The sequence below is a fragment of the Salmo salar genome, chromosome ssa15, assembly GCF_905237065.1.
Source record: "Salmo salar chromosome ssa15, Ssal_v3.1, whole genome shotgun sequence".
Classification (NCBI taxonomy): domain Eukaryota; kingdom Metazoa; phylum Chordata; class Actinopteri; order Salmoniformes; family Salmonidae; genus Salmo; species Salmo salar.
This window is the reverse complement of record NC_059456.1, coordinates 109,273,334-109,297,882: the sequence shown is the minus strand read 5'-3', so window position 1 is coordinate 109,297,882 and position 24,549 is coordinate 109,273,334. Positions and strand designations below refer to the sequence as shown.

General features: G+C 46.2%; 1 protein-coding gene across 3 annotated transcripts; it reads right to left on the bottom strand.

Annotated features, from left to right (window-relative positions):
• Nucleotides 1–859: 859 nt before the first annotated feature.
• Nucleotides 860–24,298, bottom strand: ccnq (cyclin Q). Of its 3 annotated transcripts, XM_045696580.1 has the most exons (6): nt 23,872–24,297; nt 23,465–23,648; nt 17,408–17,540; nt 12,107–12,318; nt 12,019–12,025; nt 860–1,202 (listed from the first exon to the last, which is right to left on the bottom strand). In XM_045696580.1, the coding sequence occupies exons 1-6, from the start codon at nt 24,026–24,028 to the stop codon at nt 1,113–1,115; spliced, it is 783 nt and encodes a 260-aa protein (XP_045552536.1). In that variant the 5' UTR covers nt 24,029–24,297; the 3' UTR covers nt 860–1,112. The 3 variants fall into 3 exon arrangements, with proteins under 3 accessions (XP_045552536.1, XP_045552535.1, XP_045552537.1); XM_045696579.1 differs by lacking the exon at nt 12,019–12,025 and having other exon boundaries at nt 12,100–12,318; nt 23,872–24,296; XM_045696581.1 differs by lacking the exons at nt 12,019–12,025; nt 12,107–12,318 and having other exon boundaries at nt 23,872–24,298.
• Between the last annotated feature and the right edge of the window lie 251 nt (nt 24,299–24,549).

Below are 24,549 nucleotides of genomic sequence, written 5' to 3'. Positions count from 1 at the left end.
GCCGTGTGTCTGGTTAATTCCCTTTAATTCATGGAGGGCCGTGTGTCTGGTTAATTCCCTTTAATTCATGGAGGGCCGTGTGTCTGGTTAATTCCCTTTAATTCATGGAGGGCCGTGTGCCTGGTTAATTCCCTTTAATTCATGGAGGGCCGTGTGTCTGGTTAATTCCCTTTAATTCATGGAGGGCCGTGTGCCTGGTTAATTCCCTTTAATTCATGGAGGGCCGTGTGCCTGGTTAATTCCCTTTAATTCATGGAGGGCCGTGTGTCTGGTTAATTCCCTTTAATTCATGGAGGGCCGTGTGCCTGGTTAATTCCCTTTAATTCATGGAGGGCCGTGTGTCTGGTTAATTCCCTTTAATTCATGGAGGGCCGTGTGCCTGGTTAATTCCCTTTAATTCATGGAGGGCCGTGTGTCTGGTTAATTCCCTTTAATTCATGGAGGGCCGTGTGTCTGGTTAATTCCCTTTAATTCATGGAGGGCCGTGTGTCTGGTTAATTCCCTTTAATTCATGGAGGGCCGTGTGTCTGGTTAATTCCCTTTAATTCATGGAGGGCCGTGTGTCTGGTTAATTCCCTTTAATTCATGGAGGGCCGTGTGTCTGGTTAATTCCCTTTAATTCATGGAGGGCCGTGTGTCTGGTTAATTCCCTTTAATTCATGGAGGGCCGTGTGTCTGGTTAATTCCCTTTAATTCATGGAGGGCCGTGTGCCTGGTTAATTCCCTTTAATTCATGGAGGGCCGTGTGTCTGGTTAATTCCCTTTAATTCATGGAGGGCCGTGTGCCTGGTTAATTCCCTTTAATTCATGGAGGGCCGTGTGTCTGGTTAATTCCCTTTAATTCATGGAGGGCCGTGTGTCTGGTTAATTCCCTTTAATCCGTGTCCAACTAAGACCTAGACAATCAGGTGAGTGGAGTTCGTAACTAAACCTATTATGTATTAACTCTTGATTTAACATTTATTATCAAAAAGATGAAACAGTTCAGTTCTTCAGAGTACAGAAAGTAGTGAACACACACACACACGCACGCACGCACGCACGCACGCACGCACGCACGCACGCACGCACGCACGCACACACACACACACACACACACACGGCCTCCCCCCTCAGGTACATTTGGCCTCCATGTCGTAGAGGTGTAGCAGGTCAGAGATGATGGCATCAATGTGTTCCTTAGTGATGTCTTCACACAGCACCTAGAGACACAGAGAGAAGGGCTCAATACACACACACACACACACACTGACACACACCCATACTATCACTCACACACACACACACACACACACACACACACACACGCTGCTCCATGTAATATAGTCTACACCATTATTAAATCCATGTAATATAGTCTACACCATTATTAAATCCATGTAATATAGTCTACACCATCAATAAATCCATGTAATATAGTCTACACCATTATTAAATCCATGTAATATAGTCTACACCATCAATAAATCCATGTAATATAGTCTACACCATTATTAAATCCATGTAATATAGTCTACACCATCAATAAATCCATGTAATATAGCCTACACCATCAATAAATCCATGTAATATAGTCTACACCATTATTAAATCCATGTAATATAGTCTACACCATTATTAAATCCATGTAATATAGTCTACACCATTATTAAATCCATGTAATATAGTCTACACCATCATTAAATCCATGTAATATAGTCTACACCATTATTAAATCCATGTAATATAGTCTACACCATGAATAAATCCATGTAATATAGTCTACACCATGAATAAATCCATGTAATATAGTCTACACCATTATTAAATCCATGTAATATAGTCTACACCATTAATAAATCCATGTAATATAGTCTACACCATTAATAAATCCATGTAATATAGTCTACACCATCAATAAATCCATGTAATATAGTCTACACCATTAATAAATCCATGTAATATAGTCTACACCATGAATAAATCCATGTAATATAGTCTACACCAATAATAAATTCATGTAATATAGTCTACACCATCAATAAATTCATGTAATATAGTCTACACCATCAATAAATCCATGTAATATAGTCTACACCATTATTAAATCCATGTAATATAGTCTACACCATCATTAAATCCATGTAATATACTCTACACCATTATTAAATCCATGTAATATAGTCTACACCATCAATAAATCCATGTAATATAGTCTACACCATGAATAAATCCATGTAATATAGTCTACACCATTATTAAATCCATGTAATATAGTCTACACCATTATTAAATCCATGTAATATAGTCTACACCATGAATAAATCCATGTAATATAGTCTACACCATTATTAAATCCATGTAATATAGTCTACACCATTATTAAATCCATGTAATATAGTCTACACCATGAATAAATCCATGTAATATAGTCTACACCATTATTAAATCCATGTAATATAGTCTACACCATTATTAAATCCATGTAATATAGTCTACACCATGAATAAATCCATGTAATATAGTCTACACCATTATTAAATCCATGTAATATAGTCTACACCATTATTAAATCCATGTAATATAGTCTACACCATGAATAAATCCATGTAATATAGTCTACACCATGAATAAATCCATGTAATATAGTCTACACCATGAATAAATCCATGTAATATAGTCTACACCATTATTAAATCCATGTAATATAGTCTACACCATCAATAAATCCATGTAATATAGTCTACACCATGAATAAATCCATGTAATATAGTCTACACCATGAATAAATCCATGTAATATAGTCTACACCATGAATAAATCCATGTAATATAGTCTACACCATGAATAAATCCATGTAATATAGTCTACACCATTATTAAATCCATGTAATATAGTCTACACCATGAATAAATCCATGTAATATAGTCTACACCATTAATAAATCCATGTAATATAGTCTACACCATGAATAAATCCATGTAATATAGTCTACACCATGAATAAATCCATGTAATATAGTCTACACCATGAATAAATCCATGTAATATAGTCTACACCATGAATAAATCCATGTAATATAGTCTACACCATTATTAAATCCATGTAATATAGTCTACACCATTATTAAATCCATGTAATATAGTCTACACCATTATTAAACCCATGTAATATAGTCTACACCATTATTAAATCCATGTAATATAGTCTACACCATTAATAAATCCATGTAATATAGTCTACACCATTATTAAATCCATGTGATATAGTCTACACCATTATTAAATCCATGTGATATAGTCTACACCATTATTAAATCCATGTAATATAGTCTACACCATTATTAAATCCATGTAATATAGTCTACACCATTAATAAATCCATGTAATATAGTCTACACCATTATTAAATCCATGTGATATAGTCTACACCATTATTAAATCCATGTGATATAGTCTACACCATTATTAAATCCATGTGATATAGTCTACACCATGAATACATCCATGTAATATAGTCTACACCATGAATAAATCCATGTAATATAGTCTACACCATGAATAAATCCATGTAATATAGTCTACACCATGAATAAATCCATGTAATATAGTCTACACCATGAATAAATCCATGTAATATAGTCTACACCATGAATAAATCCATGTAATATAGTCTACACCATGAATAAATCCATGTAATATAGTCTACACCATGAATAAATCCATGTAATATAGTCTACACCATGAATAAATCCATGTAATATAGTCTACACCATGAATAAATCCATGTAATATAGTCTACACCATTATTAAATCCATGTAATATAGTCTACACCATGAATAAATCCATGTAATATAGTCTACACCATGAATAAATCCATGTAATATAGTCTACACCATGAATAAATCCATGTAATATAGTCTACACCATGAATAAATCCATGTAATATAGTCTACACCATTATTAAATCCATGTAATATAGTCTACACCATTATTAAATCCATGTAATATAGTCTACACCATTATTAAACCCATGTAATATAGTCTACACCATTATTAAATCCATGTAATATAGTCTACACCATTAATAAATCCATGTAATATAGTCTACACCATTATTAAATCCATGTGATAGTCTACACCATTATTAAATCCATGTAATATAGTCTACACCATTATTAAATCCATGTAATATAGTCTACACCATTATTAAATCCATGTAATATAGTCTACACCATTATTAAATCCATGTAATATAGTCTACACCATTATTAAATCCATGTAATATAGTCTACACCATGAATAAATCCATGTAATATAGCCTACACCATTATTAAATCCATGTAATATAGCCTACACCATCATATTATATTAGACAGCTCTAGAGAAACATGATATAAAGAAAATGTAGTCTATTTCAGAATAACTCTTGAGTTGTCCTGATGTGGCTGTGCCATATGGCTGTGGGGCTACACTAGTTCATTTAGCAGGTCCTGATGTGGCTGTGGGGCTACACTAGTTCATTTAGCAGGTCCTGATGTGGCTGTGGGGCGACACTAGTTCATTTAGCAGGTCCTGATGTGGCTGTGGGCGACACTAGTTCATTTAGCAGGTCCTGATGTGGCTGTGGGCTACACTAGTTCATTTAGCAGGTCCTGATGTGGCTGTGGGCTACACTAGTTCATTTAGCAGGTCCTGATGTGGCTGTGGGACTACACTAGTTCATTTAGCAGGTCCTGATGTGGCTGTGGGGCTACACTAGTTCATTTAGCAGGTCCTGATGTGGCTGTGGGGCTACACTAGTTAATTTAGCAGGTCCTGATGTGGCTGTGGGGCTACACTAGTTAATTTAGCAGGTCCTGATGTGGCTGTGGGCTACACTAGTTAATTTAGCAGGTCCTGATGTGGCTGTGGGGCTACACTAGTTCATTTAGCAGGTCCTGATGTGGCTGTGGGCTACACTAGTTCATTTAGCAGGTCCTGATGTGGCTGTGGGCTACACTAGTTCATTTAGCAGGTCCTGATGTGGCTGTGGGCTACACTAGTTCATTTAGCAGGTCCTGATGTGGCTGTGGGCTACACTAGTTAATTTAGCAGGTCCTGATGTGGCTGTGGGCTACACTAGTTAATTTAGCAGGTCCTGATGTGGCTGTGGGGCTACACTAGTTCATTTAGCAGGTCCTGATGTGGCTGTGGGCTACACTAGTTAATTTAGCAGGTCCTGATGTGGCTGTGGGCTACACTAGTTCATTTAGCAGGTCCTGATGTGGCTGTGGGGCTACACTAGTTCATTTAGCAGGTCCTGATGTGGCTGTGGACTACACTAGTTCATTTAGCAGGTCCTGATGTGGCTGTGGGCTACACTAGTTAATTTAGCAGGTCCTGATGTGGCTGTGGGGCTACACTAGTTCATTTAGCAGGTCCTGATGTGGCTGTGGGCTACACTAGTTCATTTAGCAGGTCCTGATGTGGCTGTGGGCTACACTAGTTCATTTAGCAGGTCCTGATGTGGCTGTGGGCTACACTAGTTCATTTAGCAGGTCCTGATGTGGCTGTGGGCTACACTAGTTCATTTAGCAGGTCCTGATGTGGCTGTGGGCTACACTAGTTCATTTAGCAGGTCCTGATGTGGCTGTGGGCTACACTAGTTCATTTAGCAGGTCCTGATGTGGCTGTGGGCTACACTAGTTCATTTAGCAGGTCCTGATGTGGCTGTGGGCTACACTAGTTCATTTAGCAGGTCCTGATGTGGCTGTGGGGCTACACTAGTTCATTTAGCAGGTCCTGATGTGGCTGTGGGGCTACACTAGTTCATTTAGCAGGTCCTGATGTGGCTGTGGGGCTACACTAGTTCATTTAGCAGGTCCTGATGTGGCTGTGGGGCTACACTAGTTCATTTAGCAGGTCCTGATGTGGCTGTGGACTACACTAGTTCATTTAGCAGGTCCTGATGTGGCTGTGGGGCTACACTAGTTCATTTAGCAGGTCCTGATGTGGCTGTGGGCTACACTAGTTCATTTAGCAGGTCCTGATGTGGCTGTGGGCTACACTAGTTCATTTAGCAGGTCCTGATGTGGCTGTGGACTACACTAGTTCATTTAGCAGGTCCTGATGTGGCTGTGGGGCTACACTAGTTCATTTAGCAGGTCCTGATGTGGCTGTGGGGCTACACTAGTTCATTTAGCAGGTCCTGATGTGGCTGTGGGCTACACTAGTTCATTTAGCAGGTCCTGATGTGGCTGTGGGCGACACTAGTTCATTTAGCAGGTCCTGATGTGGCTGTGGGCTACACTAGTTCATTTAGCAGGTCCTGATGTGGCTGTGGGCTACACTAGTTAATTTAGCAGGTCCTGATGTGGCTGTGGGCGACACTAGTTCATTTAGCAGGTCCTGATGTGGCTGTGGGGCTACACTAGTTCATTTAGCAGGTCCTGATGTGGCTGTGGGCTACACTAGTTCATTTAGCAGGTCCTGATGTGGCTGTGGGCTACACTAGTTCATTTAGCAGGTCCTGATGTGGCTGTGGGGCTACACTAGTTCATTTAGCAGGTCCTGATGTGGCTGTTGGGCTACACTAGTTCATTTAGCAGGTCCTGATGTGGCTGTGGGGCTACACTAGTTCATTTAGCAGGTCCTGATGTGGCTGTGGGGCTACACTAGTTCATTTAGCAGGTCCTGATGTGGCTGTGGGGCTACACTAGTTCATTTAGCAGGTCCTGATGTGGCTGTGGGGCTACACTAGTTCATTTAGCAGGTCCTGATGTGGCTGTGGACTACACTAGTTCATTTAGCAGGTCCTGATGTGGCTGTGGGGCTACACTAGTTCATTTAGCAGGTCCTGATGTGGCTGTGGGCTACACTAGTTCATTTAGCAGGTCCTGATGTGGCTGTGGGCTACACTAGTTCATTTAGCAGGTCCTGATGTGGCTGTGGACTACACTAGTTCATTTAGCAGGTCCTGATGTGGCTGTGGGGCTACACTAGTTCATTTAGCAGGTCCTGATGTGGCTGTGGGGCTACACTAGTTCATTTAGCAGGTCCTGATGTGGCTGTGGGCTACACTAGTTCATTTAGCAGGTCCTGATGTGGCTGTGGGCGACACTAGTTCATTTAGCAGGTCCTGATGTGGCTGTGGGCTACACTAGTTCATTTAGCAGGTCCTGATGTGGCTGTGGGCTACACTAGTTAATTTAGCAGGTCCTGATGTGGCTGTGGGCGACACTAGTTCATTTAGCAGGTCCTGATGTGGCTGTGGGGCTACACTAGTTCATTTAGCAGGTCCTGATGTGGCTGTGGGCTACACTAGTTCATTTAGCAGGTCCTGATGTGGCTGTGGGCTACACTAGTTCATTTAGCAGGTCCTGATGTGGCTGTGGGGCTACACTAGTTCATTTAGCAGGTCCTGATGTGGCTGTTGGGCTACACTAGTTCATTTAGCAGGTCCTGATGTGGCTGTGGGGCTACACTAGTTCATTTAGCAGGTCCTGATGTGGCTGTGTTCTACACTAGTTCATGTAACAGACAAGATTTGATTAGAATTCCTTGTCATTATTTTATAGTATGAAGAATACAACTGAACAAAGCTGAATTAAATAGAAAGGATATTTTCTCCAAACCATTTGAGAGGGAGGGGCACATGTAGTTGAGTGGTTAAATATGTGATATAATGAAATTGGTCCTCCGAGATGATTAATTTAGAGTTACTAATGCAACTTTAGTTGTGATACAAACGTTGGACGAAATGTTTAGATTTTTAATGCGTTCTAAGGCTGCATCATGCGACTAATGATGATTTGAAAAAAGTTGCATGAAAGGCATGAGCTCTGCTGTTTCTTGCGCAGGCAGCACACACTTCATCAGTCTCTCATTCTTAATTTAATATGGTCTTTACATATACAGTGAATTCGGGAAAGTATTCAGACCATCACTTTTTCCACATTTTGTTACGTTACAGCCTTATACTAAAATTGATTAAGGAAAAAAAAACAATTTAATCCATCTACACACAATAACAAAGCAAAAAGTATTTTTATTTTTGCAAATGTTAAAATAAAATAAAAACCTTAAATATAACATTTACATTAATATTCAGACCATTTACTCAGTACTTTGTTGAAGCACCTTTTGCAGCGATTTCAGCCTCCAGTGTGCTTGGGTATGATGCTACAAGCTTGGCACACCTGTATTTGGGGAGTTCCTCCCATTCTTCTCTGCAGATCCTCTCAAGCTCTGTCAGGTTGGATGGGGAGCGTTGCTGCACAGCTATTTTCAGGTCTCTCCACAGATGTTCGATCAGGTTCAAGTCCAGGCTCTGGTTGGGCCATGCAAGGACATTCAGAGACTTGTCCCAAAGCCGGTCCTACGTTCTCTTGGCTGTGTGCTTAGGGTTGTTGTCCTGTTGGAAGGTGAACCTTCGCCCTCAGTCTGAGGTCCTGAGCGATATGGAGCAGGTTTTCATCAAGGATTTCTCTGTGCTTTGCTCCGTTCATCTTTCCCTCGATCCTGACTATTGCCTATTGCACATTCATGTTAACCTGTTAGGGCTAGGGGGCAGTATTGACACAGCCGGATAAAAAATGTACCCGATTTAATCTGGTTACTACTCCTGCCCAGTAACTAGAATATGCATATAATTATTGGCTTTGGATAGAAAACACCCTAAAGTTTCTAAAACTGTTTGAATGGTGTCTGAGTATAACAGAACTCATATGGCAGGCCAAAACCTGAGAAGATTCCATGCAGGAAGTGGCCTGTCTGAGAAGTTGTGTTTCATCTTGGCTCTTTTTATTGAAGACTGAGGATCTTTGCAATAACGTGACACTTCATACGGCTCCCATAGGCTCTCAGAGCCCGGGAAAAAGCTGAACGATATCGAGGCAGGCTCTGGCTGAAACACTTTATCGCTTTTGGCAAGTGGCCGCTCAGAGTACTATGGGCTTAGGCGCGTGCCCGAGTTGACCGAATGCTTTCTTTTCTTTTGTCTGTTTACCTAAACGCAGATTCCCGGTCGGAATATTATCGCTTTTTTATGAGAAAAATGGCATAAAAATTGATTTTAAACAGCGGTTGACATGCTTCGAAGTACGGTAATGGAATATTTAGAATTTTTTGGTCAGATTAACGAGAGTCTTATCTTTAAAATGGTGTAAAATAGTCATATGTTTGAAAAATTGAAGGTTTTGCATTTCTAAGGTATTTGAATAACGCGCCACGGGATTACACTGGCTGTTGTAGGTGGGACGCAAGCGTCCCACCTAGCCCATAGAGGTTAAATGTGAAGCTTTAGCGCTGTCTTCAAGCACCTGACCAAATTTAATTTCCCCATGGTGGGATGCTAAAGTTGATCTGAATCTGAAGGAAGGTGAACCTTCGCTCCAGTCTGAGGTCCTGAGCGCTCTGGAGCAGGTTTTCATCAAGGATCTCTCTGTACTTCGCTCCATTCATCTTTCCCTCGATCCTGACTAGTCTCCCGGTCCCTGCCGCAGAACAACATTTTATTTTTAAATGTAACCTTTATTTAACATCCCGACAGCATGATGCTGCCACCACCATGCTTCACCGTAGGGATGGTATTGGCCAGGTGATGAGCAGTGCCTGGTTTCCTCCAGACGTGAAGCTTGGCATTAAGGCCAGAGCTCAATCTTGACTTCATCAGACCAGAGGATCTTGTTTCTCATGGTCTGAGAATCCTTTAGGTGCCTTTTGGCAAACTCCAAGCGGGCTGTCATGTGCCTTTTACCGTCTGGCCACTCTACCATAAAAGGCCTGATTGGTGGAGTGCTGCAGAGATGGTTGTCCTTCTGGAAGGTTCTCCCATCTCCACAGAGGACCTCTGGAGCTCTGTCAGAGTGACCATCGGGATCTTGTTCACCACCCTGACCAAGGCCCTTCTCCCCCGATTGCTCAGTTTGGCCGGACAACCAGCTCTAGGAAGAGTCTTGGTGGTTCCAAACTTCTTCAATTTAAGAGTGATGGAGGTCACTGTGTTCTTGGGGACCTTCAATGCTGCAGAAATGTTTCGGTACCCTTCCCCAGATCTGTGTCTCGACACAATCCTGTCTCGGAGCTCTACGGACAATTCCTTCAACTTCATGGCTTGGTTTTTGCTCTGACATGCACTGATAACTTTAGGACCTTATATAGACAGGTGTGTGTCTTTCCAAATCATGTCCAATCAGATGAATTTACCACAGGTGGACTCCAAGTTGTAGAAACATCTCAATGATGATCAATGGAAACAGGAAGCACTTGAGCTCAATATCGAGTCTCATAGCAAAGGGTGTGACGGTTTTTACTTAAAAAAAAAAAAAAATGTGCAAACATTTCTAAAAATAATGTTTCACTTTGTCATCATGGGGTATTGTGATGTCATTATGGGGTATTGTGATGTCATTATGGGGTATTGTGATGTCATTATGGGGTATTGTGTGTAGATTGATGAGGAAAATGTTTAATTGAATCCATTTTAGAATAAGGCTGTAATGTAACAAAAAGTGGAAAAAGTGAAGGGGTCTGAATACTTCCTGAATGCACTGTAGTTTACTAATATGGAATATTTTTATTTATTTAAAATGGCCCACAAAAACCCCCCCAAAAAACCACTCATCCATAGCCTGCACTTGAATAGTGAATGAAGGGTACCCCCGGGGTTCCACAGGGTGGAGGGTACCTGGGGTTCCACAGGGTACCTGCGGTTATGTTAGAATTATTATTTAGAATGGCCCGCAAAAAAAACATGCCATCTGTACCTATTTTTTTTATTCTGCATTTGACCCCCTTTTTCTCCCCAATTTCGTGATATCCAATTGCGATCCAATTACGATCTTGTCTCATCGCTGCAACTCCTCAACGGGCTCGGGAGAGGCGAAGGTTGAGTCATGTGTCATCCGAAACATGAGCTGCCAAACCGCGCTTCTAAACACCCGCTCACTTAACCCCGGGAAGCTGCACCAATGTGTCGGAGGAAACACCGTTCAACTGATGACCGTAGTCAGCCTGCAGGCGCCCAGCCCACCACAAGGAGTCACTAGAGTGCGATGAGCCAAGTAAAGCCCTGCTTTTCATGGTTCAGGTCCCTTAGTTCCAGTGAAGGGAAATCTTAATGCTACAGCATACAATGACATTCTAGACGATTCTGTGCTTCCAACTTTGTGGCAACAGTTTGGGGAAGGCCCTTTCCTGTTTCAGCATGACAATGGCCCCCTGTGCATAACGCGAGGTCCATAACAGAAATGGTATGTCAAGATCGGTGTGGAAGAACGTGACTGGCCTGCACAGAGCCCTGACCTCAACCCCATCGAACACCTTTGGGATGAATTGAAAAGCCGACTCGAGCCAGGCCTAATCGCCCAACATCAGTAACCGACCTTTACAAATGCTCGTGGCTGAATCTCTCCCCCCCAACACCCCCCCCCTCCCACCTCGCTCTCCCCCCAACACAACACACAAACAGATATTAGAAATGCAGACCAGGTATGACCTGAGGGTCAGAGGGCCCCAACACCCCTCCCCCCCCCCTCCTCTCCTACCTGCCACCACACTCCCCCCCTCCTCTCCTACCTGCCACCACTCTCCCTCCCCCCCTCCTCTCCTACCTGCCACCACTCTCCCTCCCCCCCTCCTCTCCTACCTGCCACCACTCTCCCTCCCCCCCTCCTCTCCTACCTGCCACCACTCTCCCTCCCCCCCTCCTCTCCTACCTGCCACCACTCTCCCTCCCCCCCCCTCCTCTCCTACCTGCCACCACCTCTCTCCCCCCCAACACACACTCTCCTACCTGCCACCACTCTCCTCCCCCCCCTCCTACCTGCCACCACTCTCCCTCCCCCCCTCCTCTCCTACCTGCCACCACTCTCCCTCCCCCCTCCTCTCCTACCTGCCACCACTCTCCCTCCCCCCCTCCTCTCCTACCTGCCACCACTCTCTCTCCCCCCAACACACACTCTCCTACCTGCCACCACTCTCCTCCCCCCCTCCTACCTGCCACCACTCTCTCTCCCCCCCTCCTCTCCTACCTGCCACCACTCTCCCCCCCCCTACCTGCCACCACTCTCTCTGCCCCCAACACACACTCTCCTACCTGCCACCACTCTCTCTCCCCCCCAACACACACTCTCCTACCTGCCACCACTCTCTCTCTCCGACAGGAACCTCCACCCCGTAGCTGAGCAGTGCCAGGTACAGCGTTGCTATGGCGATGTGTTGGGGGGCGTGGCGCACACACATGGTGCCATGGTAACAGTCTCTAAGCAACGCCCAGGTGGTCTCGGCGACGGGAGTTCTGGACCAGGCGTGACGATTCACTAACGACTTCACCGACAGGAGGTAGTGGAGGAGATACTAAACACACACACACACACACACACACACACACCAGGTATGACCTGACTGTCCACGGAGTTAGGGTCAGGGGTTAGAGGGGTCAGAGGTTAGAGGGGTCAGGGGGGGTCAGGTGTTAGAGGGGTCAGAGGTTAGAGGGGTCAGAGGGGAAAAGACAGCTGACCGCTAGACTAATTTACCAAATCTAAACATGTTTTGCTTTCAGTGACTGACACAACAAGTAGCGCTGAGCGCTTTGGAGGTCGGTTCCATTATGAAACAATAAATCACAGTTTCACAATTCGATTCGTTTTTATTTATTTTATGCAATATGTGGGTTGAATCCTGTAACAACACAGAACAAAACAAGGAAACGTCCCATGATGGTAGAGACTGGCCATTACTGCTGATCACTTAACCATCACTTATTCACAGTACTTTAATAAATATTTCAGTTATTGTGTTATATTACATTAGTTTTATTTGATTACTTTATTATTTCCTTGCAAGTCATCATCTCATCTCTATAGAGCTGCTTTCTGACAAAAAAATAAATAAATCACTATTTTAGTAGTTCTTCAAAGTAAATAAGACTTTTATGGCTGCTAAAGACCAACTAGTCATGTAGATGGTGTATTTTCAGGCTTTCGGTCCCTCTGCATCACGCGTCCTCTCAGAGTATCCTTTCTATCCATCTCCATCACGCGTCCCCTCTCAGAGTATCCTTTCTATCCCTCTGCATCACGCGTCCTCTCAGAGTATCCTTTCTATCCATCTCCATCACACGTCCTCTCAGAGTATCCTTTCTATCCCTCTGCATCACGCGTCCTCTCAGAGTATCCTTTCTATCCATCTCCATCACACGTCCTCTCAGAGTATCCTTTCTATCCCTCTGCATCACGCGTCCTCTCAGAGTACCCTTTCTATCCATCTCCATCACACGTCCTCTCAGAGTATCCTTTCTATCCCTCTGCATCACGCGTCCTCTCAGAGTATCCTTTCTATCCCTCTGCATCACGCGTCCTCTCAGAGTATCCTTTCTATCCCGCTCCATCACGCGTCCTCTCAGAGTATCCTTTCTATCCCTCTCCATCACGCGTCCCCTCTCAGAGTATCCTTTCTATCCCTCTGCATCACGCGTCCTCTCAGAGTATCCTTTCTATCCCTCTGCATCACGCGTCCTCTCAGAGTATCCTTTCTATCCCTCTGCATCACGCGTCCTCTCAGAGTATCCTTTCTATTCATCTGCATCACGCGTCCTCTCAGAGTATCCTTTCTATCCCTCTGCATCACGCGTCCTCTCAGAGTATCCTTTCTATCCCTCTGCATCACGCGTCCTCTCAGAGTATCCTTTCTATCCCTCTCCATCACGCGTCCCCTCTCAGAGTATCCTTTCTATCACTCTCCATCACACGTCCTCTCAGAGTATCCTTTCTATCCCTCTCCATCACACGTCCTCTCAGAGTATCCTTTCTATCCATCTCCATCACACGTCCTCTCAGAGTATCCTTTCTATCCCTCTCCATCACACGTCCTCTCAGAGTATCCTTTCTATCCCTCTCCATCACACGTCCTCTCAGAGTATCCTTTCTATCCCTCTCCATCACACGTCCTCCCAGAGTATCCTTTCTATCCCGCTCCATCACACGTCCTCTCAGAGTATCCTTTCTATCCCTCTCCATCACACGTCCTCTCAGAGTATCCTTTCTATCCCTCTCCATCACACGTCCTCCCAGAGTATCCTTTCTATCCCGCTCCATCTTACGTCCTCTCAGAGTATCCTTTCTATCCCTCTCCATCACACGTCCTCTCAGAGTATCCTTTCTATCCCTCTCCATCACACGTCCTCTCAGAGTATCCTTTCTATCCCTCTCCATCACACGTCCTCCCAGAGTATCCTTTCTATCCCTCTCCATCACACGTCCTCTCAGAGTATCCTTTCTATCCATCTCCATCACACGTCCTCTCAGAGTATCCTTTCTATCCCTCTCCATCACACGTCCTCTCAGAGTATCCTTTTTATCCCTCTCCATCACACGTCCTCTCAGAGTATCCTTTCTATCCATCTCCATCACACGTCCTCTCAGAGTATCCTTTCTATCCCTCTCCATCACACGTCCTCTCAGAGTATCCTTTCTATCCATCTCCATCACACGTCCTCTCAGAGTATCCTTTCTATCCCTCTCCATCACGCGTCCCCTCTCAGAGTATCCTTTCTATCCCTCTCCATCACGCGTCCTCTCAGAGTATCCTTTCTATCCATCTCCATCACACGTCCTCTCAGAGTATCCTTTCTATCCCTCTCCATCACACGTCCTCTCAGAGTATCCTTTCTATCCATCTCCATCACACGTCCTCTCTTCTTCCACATTGTGTTACGTTACAGCCTAATCATCTACACACAATACCCCATAATGACATCACAATACCCCATAATGACATCACAATACCCCATAATGACATCACAATACCCCATAATGACATCACAATACCCCATAATGACATCACAATACCCCATAATGACATCACAATACCCCATAATGACAGTGAAAACAGGTTTTTAGAAATGTTTGTAAATGTATTCAAAATAAAAACTGAAATACCTTATTTATATAAGTATCCAGACCCTTTGCTATGAGACTAAATTGATCTCAGGTTCATCCTGTTTCCATTGATCATCCTTTAGATGTTTCTACATCTTGATTGGAGTCCACCTGTGGTAAATTTAATTGATTGGACATGATTTGGAAAGGCACACACCTGTCTATATAAGGTCCCACAGTTGACAGTGCATGTCAGAGCAAAAACCAAGCCATGAGGTTGAAGGAATTGTCCGTAGAGCTCCGAGACAGGATTGTGTCGAGGCACAGATCTGGGGAAGGGTACCAAAAGGCACTTGACAGCTCACTTGGAGTTTGCCAAAAGGCACCTAAAGGACTCAGACCATGACAAACAAGATTCTCTGGTCTGATGAAACCAAGATTGAACTCTTTGGCCTGAATGCCAAGCGTCATGTCTGGAGGAAACCTGGCACCATCCCTACGGTGAAGCATGGTGGTGGCAGCATCATGCTATGGGGATGTTTTTCAGCGGCAGGGACAGGGAGACTAGTCAGGATCAAGGGAAAGATGAACGGAGCAAAGCACAGAGTGATCCTTGATGAAAACCTGCCCCAGAGTTCTCAGGACCTCAGACTGGGGTGAAGGTTCACATTCCAACAGCACAATGACCCTAAGCACACAGCCAAGACAACGCAGGAGTGGCTTCGGGACAAGTCTCTGAATGTCCTTGAGTGGCCCAGCCAGAGCCTGGATTTGAACCCGATCGAACATCTCTGGAGAGACCTGAAAATAGCTGTGCAGCGATGCTCCCCATCCAACCTGACAGAGTTTGAGAGGATCTGCAGAGAAGAATGGGAGAAACTCCCCAAATAAAGGTGTGCCAAGCTTATAGCGTCATACCCAAGAAGACTTGAGGCTGTAATCGCTGTCAAATGTGTTTCAACAAAGTACTGAGTAAAGGGTCTAAAAACCTGTTTTTGCTTTGTCATTATGGGGTATTGTGATGTCATTATGGGGTATTGTGATGTCAGTATGGGGTATTGTGATGTCATTATGGGGTATTGTGATGTCATTATGGGGTATTGTGATGTCATTATGGGGTATTGTGATGTCATTATGGGGTATTGTGATGTCATTATGGGGTATTGTGATGTCATTATAGGGTATTGTGTGTAGATTGTTTTTCCTCATCAATCTAATCAACTTTAGAATGAGGCTGTAACGTAACAAAATGTGGAAAAAGTTAAGGGGTCTGAATACATTCCGAATGCGCTGTAAGCAGGCGTGCAATGGATTATGGTCATTGTAGTTAAGGACCACGTTTTCTGCACTAATCTATGTAGAATACTGGCCTGTTGGAAACTACAACTCCCTACTACATCACACAGTTCAGTCTGGATCTGATTTATCTCTAGAGAAACTACAACTCCCTACTACATCACACAGTTCAGACTGGATCATATTTATCTCTAGAGAAACTACAACTCCCTACTACATCACATAGTTCAGACTGGGTCTGATTTATCTCTAGAGAAACTACAACTCCCTACTACATCACACAGTTCAGGCTGGATCTGATTCATCTCTAGAGAAACTACAACTCCCTACTACATCACACAGTTCAGACTGGATCTGATTCATCTCTAGAGAAACTACAACTCCCTACTACATCACACAGTTCAGTCTGGATCTGATTTATCTCTAGAGAAACTACAACTCCCTACTACATCACAGTTCAGACTGGATCTGATGTATCTCTAGAGAAACTACAACTCCCTACTACATCACACAGTTCAGGCTTGATCTGATTTATCTCTAGAGAAACTACAACTCCCTACTACATCACACAGTTCAGTCTGGGTCTGATTTATCTCTAGAGAAACTACAACTCCCTACTACATCACAGTTCAGACTAGATCTGATTTATCTCTAGAGAAACTACACATCGAGCTCACAGAAATAAACAAACTAAATAGAATTCAAATATTTGAACCGACGTCGGTCAAATTAGTTGTTTAAAAACGGAAAAATAACAGACATTTCGGTGAAGTGTTTAATAACAAGACAAACAGCTGATGCACAACCACATTTCTAAATTGCACCTTGTGTATTCTAACCATCAACAGGAAGTTGAGACTGAGTTCCGAAAAAAGTATTACTATTTTTGTATAATTTTTTGGAAAGGGGAGGAATTGATCTGTTGGCCTACAAAAAGATGGGCCACCAGTTGTCTATCCCTGGGTTAGAGGTTAGGGGTTCAGGAGTTAGGAGGTAGAGTTCAGGAGTTAGGGGTCAGAGTTCAGGGGTCAGAGTTCAGGAGTCAGAATTTAGGAGTCAGGGGTCAGAGTTCAGGGGTCAGGAGTCAGGGGTCAGGGGTCAGGAGTCAGGGGTCAGGAGTCAGAGTTCAGGAGTCAGGGGTCAGGGGTTCAGGAGTTAGGGGTTAGAGTTCAGGAGTCAGAGTTCAGGAGTCAGGGGTCAGGAGTCAGGGGTCAGGGGTCAGAGTTCAGGAGTCAGGGGTCAGAGTTCAGGAGTCAGGGGTCAGTACAGACCTTGTGTGGGTGCTGGAAGGAGACATGGAAGTTGAGTTGTCTGAGGACCAGGAGTTCACACTGCACCACACTGTCCCTGAGATCCCAGAACTCACCATCACAGTTCAGAGGTTCACTACTACTGTGGAAATACCTGGAGAGAGAGAGAGGTGGGGGGGAGAGAGGGGGTGGGGGGGGAGAGCGGGGTGGGGGGGAGAGAATGGATAAGGAGACAGAGATGGAGGGAGAGAGTGGGAGAGTAGGGGGGGGGAGAGAGAGGTGGGGGTGGGGGGAGAGAGAGGATGGATAAGGAGAGAGGACAGAGATGGAGGGAGAGAATTGGAGGACGAGAGAGTAGGGTGGGGGGAGAGAGAGGATGATAAGGAGAGAGATGGAGGGAGATTATAAATCAGGGTTATGTAGAGTAAGAGGAAAAAACTTAAAAGTTCATCGGCATACGCATCTTGGGGCAGCAGGTAGCCTAGTGGTTAGAGTGGAGGGGAGGCAGGTAGCCTAGTGGTTAGAGTGGAGGGGCGGCAGGTAGCCTAGTGGTTAGAGTGGAGGGGCGGCAGGTAGCCTAGTGGTTAGAGTGGAGGGGCGGCAGGTAGCCTAGTGGTTAGAGTGGAGGGGTGGCAGGTAGCCTAGTGGTTAGAGTGTAGAGGAGGCAGGTAGCCTAGTGGTTAGAGTGTAGGGGAGGCAGGTAGCCTAGTGGTTAGAGTGGAGGGGTGGCAGGTAGCCTAGTGGTTAGAGTGTAGAGGAGGCAGGTAGTCTAGTGGTTAGAGTGGAGGGGTGGCAGGTAGCCTAGTGGTTAGAGTGGAGGGGAGGCAGGTAGCCTAGTGGTTAGAGTGGAGGGGGGGCAGGTAGTCTAGTGGTTAGAGTGGAGGGGTGGCAGGTAGCCTAGTGGTTAGAGTGGAGGGGCGGCAGGTAGCCTAGTGGTTAGAGTGGAGGGGCGGCAGGTAGCCTAGTGGTTAGAGTGGAGGGGTGGCAGGTAGCCTAGTGGTTAGAGTGTAGAGGAGGCAGGTAGCCTAGTGGTTAGAGTGTAGAGGAGGCAGGTAGTCTAGTGGTTAGAGTGTAGAGGAGGCAGGTAGCCTAGTGGTTAGAGTGGAGGGGCGGCAGGTAGCCTAGTGGTTAGAGTGTAGAGGAGGCAGGTAGCCTAGTGGTTAGAGTGTAGAGGAGGCAGGTAGCCTAGTGGTTAGAGTGTAGAGGAGGCAGGTAGTCTAGTGGTTAGAGTGTAGAGGAGGCAGGTAGCCTAGTGGTTAGAGTGGAGGGGCGGCAGGTAGCCTAGTGGTTAGAGTGTAGAGGAGGCAGGTAGCCTAGTGGTTAGAGTGTAGAGGAGGCAGGTAGCCTAGTGGTTAGAGTGTAGAGGAGGCAGGTACCCTAGTGGTTAGAGTGGAGGGGGGGCAGGTGGCCTAGTGGTTAGAGTGGAGGGGCGGCAGGTAGCCTAGTGGTTAGAGTGGAGGGGCGGCAGGTAGCCTAGTGGTTAGAGTGTAGAGGAAGCAGGTAGCCTAGTGGTTAGAGTGGAGGGGCGGCAGGTAGCCTAGTGGTTAGAGCGTTGGACTAGTAACCAGCAGGTAGACTAGTGGTTAGAGTGGAGGGGAGGCAGGTAGCCTAGTGGTTAGAGTGTAGGGGGGGCAGGTGGCCTAGTGGTTAGAGTGGAGGGGCGGCAGGTAGCCTAGTGGTTAGAGTGGAGGGGTGGCAGGTAGCCTAGTGGTTAGAGTGGAGGGGCGGCAGGTAGCCTAGTGGTTAGAGTGGAGGGGCGGCAGGTAGCCTAGTGGTTAGAGTGGAGGGGAGGCAGGTAGCCTAGTGGTTAGAGTGTAGGGGCAGCAGGTAGTCTAGTGGTTAGAGTGTAGGGGCGGCAGGTAGTCTAGTGGTTAGAGTGTAGGGGCGGCAGGTAGCCTAGTGGTTAGAGTGGAGGGGAGGCAGGTAGCCTAGTGGTTAGAGTGTAGAGGAGGCAGGTAGTCTAGTGGTTAGAGTGTAGAGGAGGCAGGTAGCCTAGTGGTTAGAGTGTAGGGGCGGCAGGTAGTCTAGTGGTTAGAGTGGAGGGGGGGCAGGTGGCCTAGTGGTTAGAGTGGAGGGGCGGCAGGTAGCCTAGTGGTTAGAGTGGAGGGGCGGCAGGTAGCCTAGTGGTTAGAGTGTAGAGGAGGCAGGTAGTCTAGTGGTTAGAGTGGAGGGGGGGCAGGTGGCCTAGTGGTTAGAGTGGAGGGGCGGCAGGTAGCCTAGTGGTTAGAGTGTAGAGGAGGCAGGTAGTCTAGTGGTTAGAGTGGAGGGGGGGCAGGTGGCCTAGTGGTTAGAGTGGAGGGGTGGCAGGTAGCCTAGTGGTTAGAGTGTAGAGGAGGCAGGTAGTCTAGTGGTTAGAGTGGAGGGGGGGCAGGTAGACTAGTGGTTAGAGAGGAGGGGTGGCAGGTAGCCTAGTGGTTAGAGAGGAGGGACGGCAGGTAGCCTAGTGGTTAGAGAGGAGGGGAGGCAGGTAGCCTAGTGGTTAGAGTGGAGGGGAGGCAGGTAGTCTAGTGGTTAGAGTGGAGGGGAGGCAGGTAGCCTAGTGGTTAGAGTGGAGGGGCGGCAGGTAGCCTAGTGGTTAGAGTGGAGGGGTGGCAGGTAGCCTAGTGGTTAGAGTGGAGGGGAGGCAGGTAGTCTAGTGGTTAGAGTGGAGGGGCGGCAGGTAGCCTAGTGGTTAGAGTGGAGGGGCGGCAGGGTAGTCTAGTGGTTAGAGTGTAGGGACGGCAGGTAGTCTAGCGGTTAGAGTGTAGGGGCGGCAGGTAGTCTAGTGGTTAGAGTGGAGGGGCGGCAGGTAGACTAGTGGTTAGAGTGGAGGGGTGGCAGGTAGCCTAGTGGTTAGAGTGGAGGGGAGGCAGGTAGCCTAGTGGTTAGAGTGGAGGGGCGGCAGGTAGTCTAGTGGTTAGAGTGGAGGGGTGGCAGGTAGCCTAGTGGTTAGAGTGGAGGGGCGGCAGGTAGCCTAGTGGTTAGAGTGGAGGGGTGGCAGGTAGCCTAGTGGTTAGAGTGGAGGGGCGGCAGGTAGTCTAGTGGTTAGAGTGGAGGGGCGGCAGGTAGCCTAGTGGTTAGAGCGTTGGACTAGTAACCAGCAGGTAGCCTAGTGGTTAGAGCGTTGGACTAGTAACCAGCAGGTAGCCTAGTGGTTAGAGTGGAGGGGCGGCAGGTAGCCTAGCGGTTAGAGTGGAGGGGCGGCAGGTAGCCTAGTGGTTAGAGTGGAGGGGCGGCAGGTAGCCTAGTGGTTAGAGTGGAGGGGCGGCAGGTAGCCTAGTGGTTAGAGTGGAGGGGCAGCAGGTTGCCTAGTGGTTAGAGTGGAGGGGCAGCAGGTAGCCTAGTGGTTAGAGTGTAGGGGCGGCAGGTAGCCTAGTGGTTAGAGTGGAGGGGCGGCAGGTAGCCTAGTGGTTAGAGCATTGGGCCAGTAACCAGCAGGTAGCCTAGTGGTTAGAGCGTTGGACTAGTAACCAGCAGGTAGCCTAGTGGTTAGAGCGTTGGACTAGTAACCAGCAGGTAGCCTAGTGGTTAGAGCGTTGGACTAGTAACCAGCAGGTAGCCTAGTGGTTAGAGAGCGTTGGACTAGTAACCAGCAGGTAGCCTAGTGGTTAGAGAGCGTTGGACTAGTAACCAGCAGGTAGCCTAGTGGTTAGAGAGCGTTGGACTAGTAACCAGCAGGTAGCCTAGTGGTTAGAGAGTTGGGCCAGTAACCAGCAGGTAGCCTAGTGGTTAGAGCGTTGGACTAGTAACCAGCAGGTAGCCTAGTGGTTAGAGAGCGTTGGGCCAGTAACCAGCAGGTAGCCTAGTGGTTAGAGCGTTGGACTAGTAACCAGCAGGTAGCCTAGTGGTTAGAGCGTTGGACTAGTAACCAGCAGGTAGCCTAGTGGTTAGAGCGTTGGACTAGTAACCAGCAGGTAGCCTAGTGGTTAGAGAGCGTTGGACTAGTAACCAGCAGGTAGCCTAGTGGTTAGAGAGCGTTGGGCCAGTAACCAGCAGGTAGCCTAGTGGTTAGAGTGGAGGGGCGGCAGGTAGTCTAGTGGTTAGAGCGTTGGGCCAGTAACCAGCAGGTAGCCTAGTGGTTAGAGAGCGTTGGACTAGTAACCAGCAGGTAGCCTAGTGGTTAGAGCGTTGGACTAGTAACCAGCAGGTAGCCTAGTGGTTAGAGAGCGTTGGACTAGTAACCGAGCTGACAAGGTAAAAATCTGTCGTTCTGCCCCTGAACAAGGCAGTTATAACCCACTGTTCCCCGGTAGGCCGTCATTGTAAATAAGAATTTGTTCTTAACTGACTTGCCTTGTTAAAGGTTAAATAAAATATTATAAATCTTCTGTTTCCAGCTACATTAACAATAATTAATGATGAATTAATGATCAATGTTATTTAAATGGACACATTTTTTTTAGCTTTTCTTTCAAAAACAAGGACATTTCTAACCCCAAACGTTTGAAAGGTAGTATATATATATATATATACATATATATATATATAGTGCTCAAAAAAATAAAGGGAACACTAAAATAACACATCCTAGATCTGAATGAAAGAAATAATCTTATTAAATACTTTTTTCTTTACATAGTTGAATGTGCTGACAACAAAAATCACACAAAAATAATCAATGGAAATCCAATTTATCAACCCATGGAGGTCTGGATTTGGAGTCACACTCAAAATGAAAGTGGAAAACCACACTACAGGCTGATCCAACTTTGATGTAATGTCCTTAAAACAAGTCAAAATGAGGCTCAGTAGTGTGTGTGGCCTCCACGTGCCTGTATGACCTCCCTACAACGTCTGGGCATGCTCCTGATGAGGTGGCGGATGGTCTCCTGAGGGATCTCCTCCCAGACCTGGACTAAAGCATCCGCCAACTCCTGGACAGTCTGTGGTGCAACGTGGCGTTGGTGGATGTAGCGAGACATCATGTCCCAGATGTGCTCAATTGGATTCAGGTCTGGGGAACGGGCGGGCCAGTCCATAGCATCAATGCCTTCCTCTTGCAGGAAATGCTGACACACTCCAGCCACATGAGGTCTAGCATTGTGTTGCATTAGGAGGAACCCAGGGCCAACCACACCAGCATATGGTCTCACAAGGGGTCTGAGGATCTCATCTCGGTACCTAATGGCAGTCAGGCTACCTCTGTCGAGCACATGGAGGGCTGTGCGGCCCCCCAAAGAAATGCCACCCCACACCATGACTGACCCACCGCCAAACCGGTCATGCTGGAGGATGTTGCAGGCAGCAGAACGTTCTCCACGGCGTCTCCAGACTCTGTCACGTCTGTCACGTGCTCAGTGTGAACCTGCTTCATCTGTGAAGAGCACAGGGCGCCAGTGGTGAATTTGCCAATCTTGGTGTTCTCTGGCAAATGCCAAACGTCCTGCACGGTGTTGGGCTGTAAGCACAACCCCCACCTGTGGACGTCGGGCCCTCATACCACCCTCATGGAGTCTGTTTCTGACCGTTTGAGCAGACACATGCACATTTGTGGCCTGCTGGAGGTCATTTTGCAGGGCTCTGGCAGTGCTTCTCCTGCTCCACCTTGCACAAAGGCGGAGGTAGCGGTCCTGCTGCTGGGTTGGTGCCCTCCTACGGCCTCCTCCACGTCCCCTGATGTACTGGCCTGTCTCCTGGTAGCGCCTCCATACTCTGGACACTACGCTGACAGACACAGCAAACCTTCTTGCCACAGCTCGCATTGATGTGCCATCTCGGATGAGCTGCACTACCTGAGCCACTTGTGTGGGTTGTAGACTCCGTCTCATGCTACCACTAGGGTGAAAGCACCGCCAGCATTCAGAAGTGACCAAAACATCAGCCAGGAAGCATAGGAACTGAGAAGTGGTCTGTGGTCCCCACCTGCAGAACCACTCCTTTATTAGGGGTGTCTTGCTAATTGCCTATAATTTCCACCTGTTGTCTATTCCATTTGCACAACAGCATGTGAAATTTATTGTCAATCAGTGTTGCTTCCTAAGTGGACAGTTTGATTTCACAGAAGTGTGATTGACTTGGAGTTACATTGTGTTGTTTAAGTGTTCCCTTTATTTTTTTGAGCAGTGTACATATATATTATAAAAACACAGCCCTACCTACCTGTGACACACGTTGATGATGTCACGGGTGCGGAGGTGCTGCTCCTCCACCTTGCCTGCTAGGTAGATGCAGCTCATCGCCACCAGGTAGGGCTCGTACACCGTCACACTCACACACTGGAAGAACCGGTGGTACAACACGCACGCTGTCGCCACGGGCACCGAACGCATGCCTAACTTCACACCTAGGGAGACAGTGTGTGTTATGGGTCAGGGTGGTGCAGGCTTTTGCGCCAGCCAAGCCTCGACACCTTATTCTACTAATAAAGGCCGTATTTAAAATGATGATATACTCAGATGTGTTAGCACTTGTCTGGAGCAAAAACCTGCACCCACACCGGCTCAGGCAGGGTGAGACTGACCACCCATAGTGAATATGGGTTGAGGGGTTCTGTTTCGGTACTGTACCCGTTTCCATGATGAACCGACACACACGGAAGTGGGTTTTAATCTCCCGTGTGGAATCCGTATCAGTGTCCAAGGCTGGAGCACCCCTCTTTCCCCCCGGTGTACCGTCCAGCCGCGGTACAGTCTCCATGGAACTGGGTGTAATGAACCTGGCCATCTCTAGAACAGCTAGCTAACGTTAGCTATTAGCTAAACAGTTATTTTGCCCTGTATAGAATAGAGAATGTTACACTAACATTGACTAGTAGTTGTTAACAAGAGCCGTCAACTAGTTTATCTTGTTTCTTTCCTGCTTGTCTGCTACTAATTGGGGCTAATCAAAGCCTATTGAAGTTATTATCTGTGCTACCAACACGCTGGCTCGTCTCTCACAGTAAAATCAAAGACAGAAACGTGCTTCCGTTATGCCCGCAGCAAAAACAATGACGTCACGTTCTTCATGTTAATGGCGAAACCTCCAAACTAAAAGCCCAAATTTCTAAAGATTGCAATGTGGATAATTCATTCAAAAAGATATTGAATTTTAATCAGTGGCCATTTCTACTTTTATTGTGCCAACGAGAAAAGGAAAGGTGAGTAATTTATGAAAACATAATCAAAATATGGTTGAGAATTTTTATTTTATTTTTAACAATAATGAAAGAATACAATGTTAACATTGGTACGTGGAGAATATTG

Coding starts and splice junctions, on each gene's coding strand:
- ccnq (XM_045696580.1), bottom strand. CDS start 24,028: ATGGCCAGGTTCATTACACCCAGTTCCATGGAGACTGTACCGCGGCTG. Junction 23,649..23,871: donor TCGGTTCATCATGGAAACGG/GTACAGTACCGA, acceptor CTGTCTCCCTAG/GTGTGAAGTTAGGCATGCGT. Junction 12,319..17,407: donor CCTTCCAGCACCCACACAAG/GTCTGTACTGAC, acceptor GTGTGTGTTTAG/TATCTCCTCCACTACCTCCT.